Source organism: Elephas maximus, chromosome 24 (assembly GCF_024166365.1).
Source record: "Elephas maximus indicus isolate mEleMax1 chromosome 24, mEleMax1 primary haplotype, whole genome shotgun sequence".
Lineage (NCBI taxonomy): Eukaryota > Metazoa > Chordata > Mammalia > Proboscidea > Elephantidae > Elephas > Elephas maximus.
In genome coordinates, this window is record NC_064842.1 from 40,851,306 (window position 1) to 40,866,475 (window position 15,170).

At 40.7% G+C, this 15,170-nt stretch overlaps 1 protein-coding gene across 10 annotated transcripts in view; it reads right to left on the reverse strand.

The window, feature by feature from the left end:
- Nucleotides 1-15,170, reverse strand: part of LOC126066778 (quinone oxidoreductase-like protein 2) — a 178,479-nt gene that overhangs the window by 145,180 nt on the left and 18,129 nt on the right. For 3 of the 10 annotated variants that reach the window (XR_007515251.1, XR_007515250.1, XM_049868148.1), the window contains exon 9: nt 14,049-14,277. Coding sequence is in view for 2 of the 10 variants with exons in the window: in XM_049868148.1 (XP_049724105.1) it covers nt 14,049-14,277 (229 nt within the window). In the remaining 8 variants the exon portion in view is untranslated. Of the gene's footprint in view, nt 1-732; nt 3,601-7,299; nt 7,903-9,790; nt 10,045-12,636; nt 14,278-15,170 lie in introns of those variants that run through there. The other 7 variants (XR_007515252.1, XR_007515253.1, XR_007515247.1 and 4 more) reach the window with 6 other exon arrangements.

Sequence of the window (15,170 nt, forward strand, 5' to 3'; positions counted from 1 at the left end):
AATTCTTATAAAAAGACCAGCCTTAATGGTCTGACTGAGACTGGAAGGACCCTGATGGTCATGGCTCCCAGACCCTCTGTTGGCCCACGACAACTCTTCCCAGAGCCAACTCTTCAGATATGGATTGGGCTGGACAATGGGTTGGAGAGGGATGCTGGTGAGGCGTGAGCTTCTTGGGTCAGGTGGACACTTGAGACTATGTTAGCATCTCCTGCCTGGAAGGGAGATGAGAGGGTAGAGGGGGTTAGAAGCTGGCAAAATGGACACGAAAAGAGAGAGTAGAGGGAGAGAACAGGCTGTCTCACTAGGGGGAGAGTAATTGGAAGTATGTAGCAAGGTATATTTTTTTAGCAAGGTGTATACAAGCTTTTGTGTGAGAAACTGACTTGATTTGTAACCTTTAAAGCACAATAAAAATCATAAAAAAGAAAAAAAAAAGAAAATGATACTGGTGAGAATTGAGCTGCTTGGATCAAGTAGACACGAGACTATGTGGGCAGCTCCTACCTGGAGGGGAGATGAGAAGGCCAAGGGGGACAGAAGCTGGCTGAATGGACATAGGAGTACAAGGTGGAGAACACAAATGCGCCGTCTCATTAGGGGGAGAGCAACTAGGAGTACATCAAAAAATAGCAAGGTGTATATACATTTTTGTATGAGAAACTGACTTGATTTGTAAACTTTCACTTAAAACACAATAAAAACTAAAAAAAAAAAATAATGATTCCAGGAAGGCACCTCTATTTTCTTTCACTTGTCAAATAGCAAGGCTTTTATTGGTTGTCTTTACCACAGCTCAAAGAGAAAACAGAGTTTTCTAAATCCACAGAGATTACAGAGGCAGTAGCAGGGACAAATATAGTGATGATATGTAGACAGGATTGTTCCATGGCTAATAACTCAAAACCTCACTTTGATTGTTGAGAGAAGTATGTGCAGGTGGACAGACCCACAGTTACTGAAAAAGAAGATATAGGTATGTGGGAGTGATTTCTCCAGCAGCCAGCCTACAAGGGGGAGCTGGGAAAGTCTGTGAATATAGAATAAATGCTGTCACTCAGAGCTGCACTGGTTTTTTTTTTTTTTTTCCAGACTAATGGCTCAGAGGGTAGAACAACCAAACAAGGACTAAAATATGAGCCAAATGCTTTCAAATCAAATCATTCCAATGGAGCAGAAACACAGACAAGCGGAGAGCAGGTCATTAGGGGCTCTAATCAATTCTTGTTAAACTTGAAAAAACTCACTCTCCTTAATGACTGCCTCCTTCAATCAAAGTCATTTTGATGTTAGTGAGCTGGGGGGCAATCGATCTTTATTACTTGTGACACCTACTGATCAGCTCTGAATGGTGGGAAAGGTAGCTCTGGGCTGGGCTTCTGCACTCTTCCCAATCCTGAGTTTGTCTTCCATCTCTCCCGGGATCTATCCAGCATGTCTCCAATTATCACAAAGGATGTTGGGAAATTCTAAAATTAGTCTCAAAGTTGAGTTTCTTGGTATTTTCGAAAACCAACTTTCATTTAAATACAAAAATGACTCGAATTAAGAAGTGGGGCTTAAATGGCTGGAATTAAGAAGGCAGATGAGAGGAGGCGTGTCATTAAATGGAACCAGAAGATATAGAGCTCCCAAAGGCTGGGTCCTGCCAACCAAGGCACAGAAGAGGCAGCAGTAAGTGCTTGGGCCATCATGGAGGCACCACTAGGGCTCACAACAGACACGTGGGTGATTTCCCCACCATCTTTCCCTTCCCTGCCTTCTGTGAATTAGTTTCAAATTCATTCCCCACATGTTCAATCCCTATTTTACAATTCTATTCTTTAAAAGAATCTTGGTGAAAAGTCCCTGAGAAGATAACCAAAACCAAACCCACTGCCATCGAGTTGATTCCAACTCATAGCGACCTTATAGGACAGAGTAGAACTGCCCCATCGAGTTTCCAAGTGCCTGGTGGATTCAAACTGCCAACCTCTTGGTTAGCAGCTGTAGCACTTAACCACTACACTACCAGGATTTCCCCTGAGAAGATAGGTATCTTTAAATGGCCTGAGGTACTTATCAGAGCAAAGCCTCTTACCACATTTATTGCAACAGGGCTTCATCAGAAGTAAGCCGACATACCCACACCCCTATTCTGTCAGGTGTCTGTTTTTACCTCTCCCACCCTTTTTCAAGCAGTAGGAGCAGTGGAGCATAAGGCTTAACCAACCACTTGCTGTCAAGTTGATTCTGGCTCATGGCAACCCCCTGTGTGTCAGAGTAGAGCTGCAATCCATAGGGGTTTCAATGGCTGAATTTTTGGAAGTAGATCACTAAGCCTTTCTTCCAAGGTGCCTCTGGGTAGACTCAAACCGTCAACCTTTGTGCTAGCAGGCAAGTACATCAGCCATTTGTACCACCTGGGGACACCATACAATTCTTAGCTCCTAGCAGATGTGTTAGGATTTCTCCTCACAAACCAAGACATGGGCAGAGACTTGAGCTTCCTTCCACCTAAGCTAGGTACTCTGCACACACTCTCTCCTCTCTTCCCTGAATGGATTCACATAGATGTGAGGGTAACAAAGTCTGAACATAATTCTACAACTCAAGACTTGCAAGTAATTCAAATTCAATTCACTTTATTGAGTATTTACAATTGAGTAATACATTGGGAAAGGAGAGGAGAAAGAAGGGAAAGTACCTAGCATTTGCTAATCACTTACCATGTGTTTTACACAATCATTGCATGTATTGTTCTCAACAACCTTGTAAAGTAGATATTGTAATATTGACTTTACAGTTGAGAAATTGAAGGCTCAGAGGCCAGGTCCTAAGTTCAGGAAGGCTTATGTTTGACAGAGATGAGGGTGTCCAGAGAATGGCATGGGCAAAGGGAGATAGCAGGTAAGTACAGTGTATGCTTAGGGACCAGTGAAGCGGTAGAATGTAAGGGTGGAAAGTGGAGAAGGGCAAGGTCATGGTCATAATTAAACGCTACCTCAAGGAGTCTGAATTCCACCATGTAGCCAACGTTGAGCCACTTGTGGGTTTTCTGAGACAAGACATAGACGTAGTTATGCTTCAGGAAGGTCACCACGGCAATAATGTGTAACATGGGTGGAGAGGGTGTGGGTGGCTTGAAGGTAGGAAGGCCAGTTAGGAGATCACTGGAAACAGCAAATGAGAGATAACTAAGATATGGAAGTGAGAGATACCTTAGAGGTAGGACTGAAAGAAATTGGCAATTGATACGTTATGAAGAGGGTGACCATACAGCCTTGGTTTGCCTGGGACACCTATTTTCCTGGTGTAATTCTTAACATCACTCTGTCTCTCGAAAGGTTTCAAGTTTGTACATTTAAACTATGATCACACTAATTATGAGCAATAAAAAAAGAAACAGAATCAAAGGTGACTCTAAGATTTTAAATCTGGATAAGTAAGGAAGGTGGTGGCACCTTTAGGAACTCAGGAGGGTAATCAGGTTCCTTGGAAAGGGGATGAGTTTGGATTTGAATAAGCTGAGTTTGTTGCTGAGGCGAGGAGTTATTTGAGAGAGAGAAGCACCTTGCCGGTGGATTCTCGCTGTATCACATGAAGGAAGGCATCGTTGACCTAATTAAAAAAAACAAAAACAAACAAACAAACAAAAGCTGTAGCCAGACTTACATATATATATGCATATTTCCACAAATGCCTGCCATTGGCTAATTATTAAAATAGCTAAGGTATTAAGATGTGTTTACAATGAACTGTACATAGCTAACTATGCAATTCTAAGCAATTAACCACCACAAACTCAAAGGAAAACAATGATAAAGAATCACCTTGCCTCAGTTTTTCTCTCACCTTAAACTTATAACTTTCAATTTTGTCAGACAAATTGCCAACAGATAGAGAGTCCTCCCCACTGCGGCCTGTCTATATTGTCATTGTTCTATGTGCTATAGATTTTGAAAGAATGTAGTCTCTGCTAGAGAATTAATACTCAAATTTTTTGTATCTTTTTATTAAAATGTTCCTGTTTCCTATGTAACTGAAATTGTAATCCATCTCAAATCTTTTTATAGAAGTACGAGGTTACAAAACATAAATAATAAGGCAAAGAAGAATGGAAGTAAGTACATAAAAGTGCCATTATTTGTAGACAACATAATAATCCACACATACGCACAAAACAAACCAATCAAAGCAACAGGCAAACAAATAAGAAGAAAGGTAGAAGACTGAGATACAAGATCAGCAAAAATCACTGGTGTTTCTCTACATCTAAAATAATCAACTAGGGATATAATGGAAACCCTGGTGGTGTACTAGTTAAGAGTTACAGCTGCTAACCAAAAGGTTGGCAGTTCGAATCTACCAGGCACTCCTTGGAAACTGTATGGGGCAGTTCTATTCTGTCCTACAGGGTGGCTATGAGTCAGAATTGACTCGATGGCAATGGGTTAGGAATATAACAAAAACAAAACATTATTCTCAAAGCCAATAGAAACCATAAAGTACTTATAATTAACATAAGCAAAAATAATCCAGAAGACTTTATGGAGAAAAAATGTAAATTCTATTAAGAAGATAAGAAATGTTGTCATCTTCTGCCTGGAGGGAAGATGAGAGGGTAGAGGGGGGTTAGAAGCTGGCAAAATGGACACGAAAAGAGAGAGTGGAGGGAGAGAGCAGGCTGTCTCATTAGGGGGAGAGTAATTGGGAGTACGTAGCAAGGTGTATGTATTTGTGTGAGAGACTGACTTGATTTGTAAACTTTCACTTAAAGCATAATAAAAATTATAAAAAAAAAAAGAATATATGAAAGAGCTGGATAAGTGGTGCAAATCCCTGTTCACAGGTGATACAACTTAACATTATAAAAATATCAATTCTCCCTCTAAATTAATCTATAAATTCAATTTAATTCCAAAGAAAATTGCATCCAGATTTTCTGAGGAACCAAACGAATTTATTCTAAATTTTATCTAAAAGGCTAAAGATTCACAAATAGTTAAGCTTGAAAAAGAAGAGCAAAGGTGGAGTAATTACCCTTACAGAGATTAAAACACACTTCAAAGCTATAAAAAAAAAAAAACAGATTTGTGAACCAATGAAATTGAAAAGAGAGCAGCCTCACGTACATACTGGAGCTTGAAATAAGAGGAAGGTGGCACCACAAATTAATGGAGAAACAATAGACTGTTTGGTGCTGAGAAAATTGGCTGAGTATAAGGAGAAAAATAAAAATTGGTTACCTAATGTACATCCAACACAAAGGTGACTTCAAATTGGTGAAATCCCTAAGTGTGAAATAAAGTTATAAAGCAAATAAAGGAAAACGGAAAAGATCATTGTGACCCAGGATGGAGAACTTCTTAAAAAAGCTCCAAATAGCACTAACTATAAGACAAAATATTCATGTATTTGATTACATTAGATCTAGAAAAGATGACAAAAAACATGATAGGCTCAGAAGGAAACTTTTGCAAAATCTAAAACTACACCTAGAGCCTTGCTACTGAAAGGGTGGCTCAAGAGTATCAGCTTCTGCATCATGTGGGAGTTTATTAGAAATGGACAATCTCAAGCCTCATTTCACCCCTACTCAATCAGAATCTGCATTTTAGCCAGACTTCCAGGTATTTTAGATGCATATTAAAGTTTGGGAAGTACAGATTACACAAGGAGCTCTTGCAAATTAGTAAGACAGAAAGACCCATAGGAAACTGGGCACTTCAAAAAAATTGGAAAACTGAATGGCTGGAAAATCTATAAAGAGATGCTCAAATTCATCAGAAATCAGGGAAATGTAAATTAAAACAATGACATGCCACTTTACATCTATAAGTTTGGCAAAAACTCGGAAGTTGGACAATGCTACATACTGGCAGGCAAATAAACAGGAATTCTCACACACTGCTTTGTTGTTGTTAGTTGTCCAGTTGGCTCTGATTCATGAAGACCTTATTATAACAGAAAGAAACACTGCACAGTCCTGCACCATCTTCATGATCATTGGTATACTTGAGTCCATTGTTGTGGCTCTCATTGAGAGTTTCTCTCTTTTTCGCTGACTCTCTACCAAAAATGATATCCTTTTCTAGTGACTGGTCTCTTCTAATGATGTGTCCAACATAAGCAAGCCAAAGTCTCACCATCCTCGCTTCTAAGGAGCATTTTGGTTGTATTTCTTCTAAGACTGATTTGTTTGTTCTTCTGGAAGTCCACGGTATATTCTTCACCAACAGCACAGTTTGAATGCATCCATTCTGCTTCTGTCTTCCTTTTTCACTGTCCAGCTTTTGAATGCATATAAGGGGATTGAAAAGACCATGACTTGGGTCAGGTGCATCTTAGTCATCAAAGTGATACCTTTGGTTTTTAAAACTTTGAAGAGGTCTTCTGCAGAAGATTTGCCCAATGTAGTGAGGGGATAAACTAGTCAAATCATTTCGGAGAGCAATTGGCACTCAAATTAAGGATGTATATAGCCTTTGACCCAGTAATCCTACTCCTGATAAAAGTACCCCAATACAAAAATACAAGTCCCTAAAATTACATATGGGGCCCTGGTGGTGCAGTGATTAAGAGCTTGGCTGCTAACCAAAAGGTTTGCAGTTCGAATCCACCAGCCACTCCTTGGAAACCCTATGGGGTAGTTCTACTCAGTCGTATAGGGTCACTGTGAGTCGGAATCAACCCAATGGCAACAGGTTTGTTTTTTTTTTTTTTTAAGTCACATATATAAAACTGTTTACTGCAGTACAAATTATGGTGTCAGGGAATCTGTGTCAACCTCCAAAGTTTATCACTAAGAGGTAGATTTGTAAACTATGGCAAGTGGACATGATGGACCATGATGTAGCAATGAAAAGCAATGAACTAGATACACACACAACATCAAACCAAAAACCAAACCTATTGCCACTGAGTCAATTCCAACTCATAACAATCCTATAGGACAGAGGAGAACTGCCCAACAGGGTTTCCAATGCTGTAATCTTTACGAAAGCAGACTGCCACATCTTTCTGCTGATGGTTAGAACTGCTGACTTTTCAGTTAGCAGCCAAGCGCTTAACCACTGTGCCACAAGGGCTCCTTACGCACAAGACAGATGAATCTTAAAAAGACAGCGCTGGGTGAAAACTAAAGAAACACAATAAGGCCTACTGCACAATATCCATCTATCAACTTAAAAATATATTAGTATAGCTGGATGATATATGATATGATGAGAATATACACTCAACAGCAACAAATAATAAATAAATTTATATATACATACGTTAGTATACAAAATAACTGTTTTATAAGGAAATACAATCCCCAGAATATTGCAGTCACATTACAGTGACTGACTCTGAGGAGAGGAAAAAGAACGGGAGTGGAGAACGGCAATGGGAAATAATGATAAAGGGAATAAGTAAATACAGACATTCATACAGACATAAAAGAAAAAGGTGGGCCTTGTGTGGCCCAACGAAGAATATGTGCTTTGAAGTGAGGATGATGATTAACCAACCCTCTCCATCTGAGAGCCCCCCAAGGAACCATAAGAAAAATACACACAGAGGGGTAAGCGGAGAAACAAACCAAGCATGGCAGTCTCTCTGCAGTATGAAATCCCTGGTTCCAAAAACATCTTTCAGGGCTTTGTGCCTTACAGAGACCTTTCCAATCTAAGCAAACTTAGGCTCACCCAGAGGAGACCCAAGAAGTTCAAGACAGTTGCTTGAAGCACTCATCCCCCCTGTCAGTCACTCCACGGTGCAGGTACCTCTCCAGGTGACTCACAGCTGCATCCCTCTCCCTGGCAGTCAGAAGTCACTTATTCCCAGAGAAAAGTCACAGCTCCACAATGTGAAAGACTTGGGAAAATAAGTATCATCTGGGATAGTGACACCTTTTTTGCTCAGCATCATTATCTCCTGCAAGTCAATGTTGGCAAAAAAAAAAAAAGTTGCCCCTCCAAATGCTAGATTTTATTTTTTAACCTTTCTGGATATAAATTTTTATTAAAATATATCACATTATTTCCCTGACTTCTTTAAAAGATAATATTGGGGAAAAACATAACCTTTTTAATCCATGACTTGGGAATCTCACCATTTTGACCACCCATTATTTTACCTTGCTCCTTCCCTTCTGTTTTTTCAGATGTTCTGTCACTTCTCTCCATGTTCAGTTGCCGCTTCTGTTATCATTGTTAACTGCTTCTAAAAATATCCCACCTCTGCTCCTTTCTATCTTGTAGCTTCTATCTGGGCTTGGAAACTGGACAACCAGTGAATACGTAATAAGAATCTTAAGGCTCTGAATGAGAGACTGAGAAGAGAAGTGTACGGCTTTAATCCAGGGACTATTTTTTAAACCAGTGTCTTCTTTTTCAAGACCAGGGCCTTTTGATAGCTAATTCTGATACTTACGAACACTTCCCTCCTTCTGTATTTTAAAGGCTGCGTTATGAGAATGAGGCTGCTCAATACTAACACCTAGATAGACCCACAGGCTGTTCCCAACATCTTTGTTCTCTGCCTTGGGGTTCTCTACGGGGATGAAGTTGTAATTAAATTTGTCTCTGGAGATATGCAACCTGGAGTTTGGAGCAGGGTGAGAATATTGCTTTTGTTTTCAGATGTGAAGGTTCTACTGTTGAAATTTTGTAATTAGCTCATCAAGCAGGAATAATCAGAGTAACTTACAGTTCCCTAAATATGTCATGCTGATTCATGCTTCCCATTAGAAACAGCCCCTCTCCCTATGCTAACATTGCCCTGAGACCTTCTCCACTAACAAGGGCAGAACTAGGTCATGCTTTGCTTATTGACTGGCATAAGAAGGTACTCGGTGAATAAAAGAAATTTCATGAATTAATAAATATATCTGGGATGGAGTGAGACTGTTTCTAGAAAGTAAAAACTTTTAATTTGTGATATATTGCTGTAGCTGAATTTTATTCATCGTATCATTGCTGTGATGCAAGTTGATCTGAATCTTCTTTTAAAAGTCAGTCAATGCATTTCACCAAAGAGGACGTACAGATGGCAAATGAGCACAATGAAAGATACTCAAGATCATTAGTCACTAAGGAAATACAAATTAAACCCACAATCAGACACTACTTACTACATGCCTATCAGAATGGCTGAAATTAAAGAAAACAACTGATCAACACTAAATGCTGGCAGATCCTTGGCCACTGGAACTCTCATGCATTGTCAGTGGGAACGCAACCTGGTACAACCATTCTGGAAAATTAGTTAGGCAGTTTCTTGAAAGTTAAACATATACTTAGTATAAAAAAAAAAAAAAAACTTGGTATATGTCCCAATATATCAGTCCTAAGATAATTAAAAACATAAGTCCAAACAAAAACCAGTACATGAATCCTTATAAAGGATTCATTCAAAGCAAAAACTGAAAACAATCAAATGTCCACCCACTGGTGAGTGAATAAATAAATCGTGGTGTATTTATCTCATCTTTCATTTGTTAAAGCCTTCCCCATGGGGTGAACTCCCCACACTTCAGGACTGCGGTACTCAGCCCCTCCAGGCAGTTCTCAGCAAGCCAGAGGCTCCAACAGGTCCTCACTGAGCACAGTGGAGGCTTTGCCTAAGCTCAGCCCTCACCCCTAGGAATGCATGAGACCACCCACAGCATTAGATGTGCCACAGCAACACTGCTCTGTGACTACAGGACACGCGCCATCACTAGAGAAGCACGACAAGTGGCCAAGGCTTAGGGCAGGTAGGGACAGCGGACAGGGGGAGACCCATAAGCCACATGTGGAACAATGGGCTAAAATTAACTTACCTTCTAAACGAAAAGAGAAGTTTAATTCCTAAGAATAGGCCACAGATACAGTCAGGAAAACGCAAACAAACAATTTCTATCCATTAGATGTCTTCATTTTGTGATCTCGCCTGATCTTTTACAATAAAGAAGTTCAGATCTGTGAGGTTTAAGTACTGCATCGGGTCGAGATGTATGTGGGTGGCTCCACACAGACAACAGACTCCGCAGAGATGAAAAATGCCATACTCTGGACAGATCATGGAGCTTATGGTCTATGGGAAACACAGGCATTAAAGTTATTAAAAGTAAAAATAAAAAAATTTTTAAAACAGTTGCCATGGAGTCCACTCTGACTCACGGCCGACCCCATGTATGCCAGACTGGAACTATGCTCCACAGGATTTTCAACGGCTGATTTTTCAGAGGGGGATCACCATACCTCTGGGTAGGCTCGAATCTCCAACTTCAGTTAGCAGCCAAGTGTGTTAACCGTTTGCACCGCCCAAGCACAGACTGCTATGGAAGCTCACATCCTACGCCTACTAAAAATGCTATGATGTAAAGTTTCTGGTCACATTAATATCAACACTCAAGGTAAAGTCTATAAGAAAATTTGTCTTTACCTGGGTTCATGCTTTCAGGAGAAAATACAAGCTGGGTAATCCCTATCTCTAGTACTATATATAAAGTATAGTAGTCATTTTCCAAACCCAAACAGGCTCTGATAAAGATTTTTCAAATATGTCAACTAATTTACATAGAAAATATTACAAAGACTTTAAAGTAAAGTGAAATTAATTATACACTCCTTTAGCCATCTTCATTTTGAAAGAACAAAATATATAAATTCTGGTACTGCTTAGGGAATACAAGATTCCCGCTCATTTTAACTCTAAGATAGTTCTTTCACCTAGATAATTCTACCATAGATTGATAAATTTCATACTATAGAATAAGGTTTCTAAGAAGCATCTTCCTTGTATGTTTGAAGAGAGAGTCTGGTGTAGTCATAAGGAGCCCAGATTCTGAGGTCAGGCCGACATGGACTAGACCCCAGGTCTGTCACTGTCTACATATTACTGGGCAGGTTTCTTAGCCTCTGGTGTTGTTGGGTGTCGCTGAGTCAGCCCCACTCATAGTGACGCCACGTGACAGAACAGAACTGCCCTATGGGATTTCCTAGGCTGTAATATTTACGGAAGCAAATTGCCAGGTCTTTCTCCCGCAGAACCACTGGGTGGGTTCAAAGTGCCAACCTTTCTTAGCCTCTACCAGTCTTGATTTTGTCTGTAAAATGTGATAAAAGTAGTTCCTACCTCAAAGGGTTGTTGTGACCATTAAATGAAAAAAATGCATATGAAGTGTTTAGCAAAGTTCTTGACCCATAATAAGCACCTAATGTATGTGAGAGGCCATTATTGTTATTATTCCCCTAACAGTTTACACAGTGACAGAAACAGAGAAGAAAAAGTAAATGAGACGCTGTGTGAATGAGATGCCTGAAATGTCTTAAGGAGCATGGCCTCAGAGAGCCCCCTGATAACACCAGGTCAGCAGAGCAGGAAGAACTATAAAAATCCTGGTGAAGAGCCCTCATTGGAAAGGAGAAGAGTGAATGGAAGCTGACAGGGAGTTTACAGTGATTATATATTTAATTCATGTTTAAGAGGAGAGGGAACTTCAGTGTGAGTAATTAAAACAATAAGCCACCTCTGGCTTTGTTTCATGCCTAAGCAATACCTAGAACATGTCAATGGAGAGAGGAAACAGCAGAAATTAACACTTGTTTCCATTCCGGTACTACCTAATTGTTCTTATTCTCTGTCAACAGGTAGACAAGAGCCTCAGATAAGGTAAACATCAGTCTCGAAGCCACTTGATAAAAGCCACAAAATAGAAGGACTCTGAGATTACACAGACTGATGGTTTTCCAATTTTTAAGCCACAAAACCCACTCTGAACAGAAATCCTAAAAATATGAACAAAAAAGTAAAAATGTACAGCTACTCAGGCCCAAGCAGAGATGGGGTCCCAGAGCCCAGGCAGTTCGAGCCTACACCTGCACACCCCACATCCCTGCCGTGGCTCCTGATGCACAGTCTGAAAACCACTGATCTAGTCCTGCCCCTTGCTTTTAGAGATGTGGCAACTGAGGGTCAGAAACAGTGAGGGGCTATCACACAGTCACAGGACTAGAGGGACAAAGCTGGAACTAGAATCCAACCTGTTGTCTTTTGGCCCGTCAAGCTTCCCACTCACCATGTGTTATGGATTGAACTATGTCCCCCAAAATATGTGTTGGAATCCTAACCCCTATACCTGTGGATGTAATCCCATTTGGGAACAGTTTTTGTTATGTTAATGAGGCCTAATCAGTGTAGGATGTGTCTTAAACCTAATGACTTTTGAGATATAAAAAGAGCAGGTTAGACCCAGAGAGACCTAAATACAAATGGGGGAAAGGCAGATGCCACATGGATACCACCAAGGAACTGAGGAACAGAACTTGACAAGGATTTTACCCCAGAGCAGACAGAGGGCCTTCGCCTTGAGCTGCTGCCCTGAATTAAGACTTCTAGCCACCTAAACTGTGAGAAAATAAATTTCTGTTCTTTAAAACCACCCACTTGTGGGCATCTGGGGTCTTAAATGCTAACAAGCGGCCATCTGAGATGCATCAATTGGTCTCAACCCACCTGGAGCAAAGGAAAATGAAGAACACCAAGGCCACACGACAACTAAGAGCCCAAGAGACAGAAAGGGCCACATGCACCAGAGACCTACATCATCCTGAGACCAGAAGAACTAGTTGGTGCCCGGCCACAATCGACGACTGCCCTGACAGGGAGCGCAACAGAGAACACCTGAGGGAGCAGGAGATCAGTGGGATGCAGACCCCAAATTCGCATAAAAAGACCATACTTAATGGTCTGACTGAGACTAGAGGAATCCCGGCGGTCATGGTCCCCAAACCTTCTGTTGGCACAGGACAGGAACCATCCCCGAAGACAACTCATCAGACATGAAAGGGACTGGACAGTGGGTAGGTGAGAGATGTTGATGAAGAGTGAGCTAATTATATCAAGTGGTCACTTGAGACTGTGTTGGCATCTCCTGTCTGGAGGGGGGATGGGAGGATAGAGAGAGTTGGAAGCTGGCAAAATTGTCATGAAAGGAGAAACTGGAAGGGCTGACTCACTAGGGGGAGAACAAGTGGGAGTACGGAGTAAGGTGTATATAAACTTATATGTGACAGTCTGACTTGATTTGTAAACGTTCACTTGAAGCTCAATAAAAGTCAATAAAAAAAAAAAAAAAACCACCCACTTGTGATATTTCTGTTACGGCAGCACCAGCTAACTAACTAACTGAGGTACCATGGAACACTTCCTTCCTCGCTGACATGTTAAAAAGATTAGAAGAAAGTAAACTATGTTTGAAAAGAATGTGCCTTATCCCAGGAAAAAAACAAACCATAAAAACGGAAGGCTGGGAAGCAATGAAGTCTGGCACTGACAGCTTGGACTCTACTAATGTTGCATGTGAACAAAGCGTCTCTTCCATCTATGGCTGACTGGAGTTACCCAAACAGTTTTGAAACATTAAAGTAAATTAAGCCAGAAAAAGAAGGCCCCAGAGTGAACGCCCAACAGATTCGCACTGACGACGACATTAACGACGACATTGCTTATGCATGCACAGAATTACACTTGGAAGGAAGTTTAAGCCACATTAATGGGACTGCGGGGGATGAAAAGAGGGCGTGAACAGCCAACAAAATTAACTACAGTGACTAACTGATGAATTACAGTCTTATGATGCTGGGCAAGATTTCGTATTCTGTTCACAGAACCTCAGTTTAGATCATCTGCTTGTGCTTTAACGTGTCTGTGTTTACAAATCAAAGGTCAAGTTAAGTGTTTCCTTCTCAGGCAGAGTTCAGGGTTCACATCAACACGTGTAAATTATTTTCTAAAGTATCATAAATTCGTTCTGTCTGAGGCGCAGTGATGTAGATAGTGTCCTCAAAATTCACTCCTTCATGGCCTTTGCTGATTGAGTTTCAGAGGTGGCTAACTCGGCCTGGACATACACCCACATGGCCCTGTAGCCTGTGAAGCTCCATTATTCTGGGTTGCATTTTCACCTTTTTGGTCTATAAAAGGAGAATTTCTAATACTCAGAGATAAACTACCCAGTAGCTTGATACGGATTACTTCCTGGCCTTTGCTTTTTGCTCCTTATCTACATCCACAACTCTTAAAGAGCATCTTACCTCCTCCAGCTTAAACTCCGCTCCAATGTGAGGCCGGATGCGCCCTTGCTGGCAGTACTGAAGCGCCGAGGACAGGATACTGGAGAAGAGGGGGAAGTTCTTGTGTCGATACTGGCCCCAGGACATCCCCATGGCAGAGATATTCCTCAGGAGTAGGAGGTTGGCTGGCACAGAAGCAATGGTTCCTCCAGCAAACCCCACCACCACGATCCTGCCCTCCCATGCCAGGCTGAGGAGAAAGGGGAAACGTAAAAGAAATTATAGAAAACAATGTACAAGAGATGACTAGGTAAACAAAATATGGTACACACATATAATGGAGTATTACTCAGCCATGAAGAGAAATGAAGTCCAAATACGAGCTACAACATGATGAACCTTGAGAACGTTATTCTGAGGGAAATAAAGTCACTCACAAAGGAACAAATACTGTATGATTCCATCTATATGAAATAACAATAGGCAAGTGTATAGAGACCTATGTTTATTAGTGGTCACCAAGGAGGGCTGGAAGGAAGAGTGAAAAGCGGATTTATTGCTTAGGGGACACTCAGCTTCGGTTTAATAGAAACATTTGGAAATGGATAATGGTGACGGTTAAACAATAAGATAAACATGATTAATGTCGCTGAATTGTACAAGCAAAAGATGTTGAAATGGCAAATGTTTTGTTACATATATATTTACCACAACCAAAATTTTAAAAAAGCAATGTACATTAATGTCACAGCTATAAACTTCCCTTGACCTTACAAACTGGCATGTGTGAACCATTTTGCACTTTGGGTCCATGAGTAGGAAAATATAAAAATAAGCCATGAGCAAAGCACTGGGGGCCAGAGCAACCAGCCAGTTTTACAGGGGGAGCCACTTAACAGTCAAGGCTATTTAACCATCTAAAATACTATGTGGAAGGAAAACGGGTGTAAACAATTGTCACTCCATTTGCCACACTGCAGGACAACTCAGCCTGAAGATTTTGAACATAGGAAGCAGGAGTAAGAAGATAATTAAACACTTTAATGAAGGATCATTTGCTTTACAAAAAGACTTTAGGACTCCTTTAAGTTATGTGTTTCTCTAGAGTATTTTGGATAATCTAAAAAATTCATAACCTTTCTG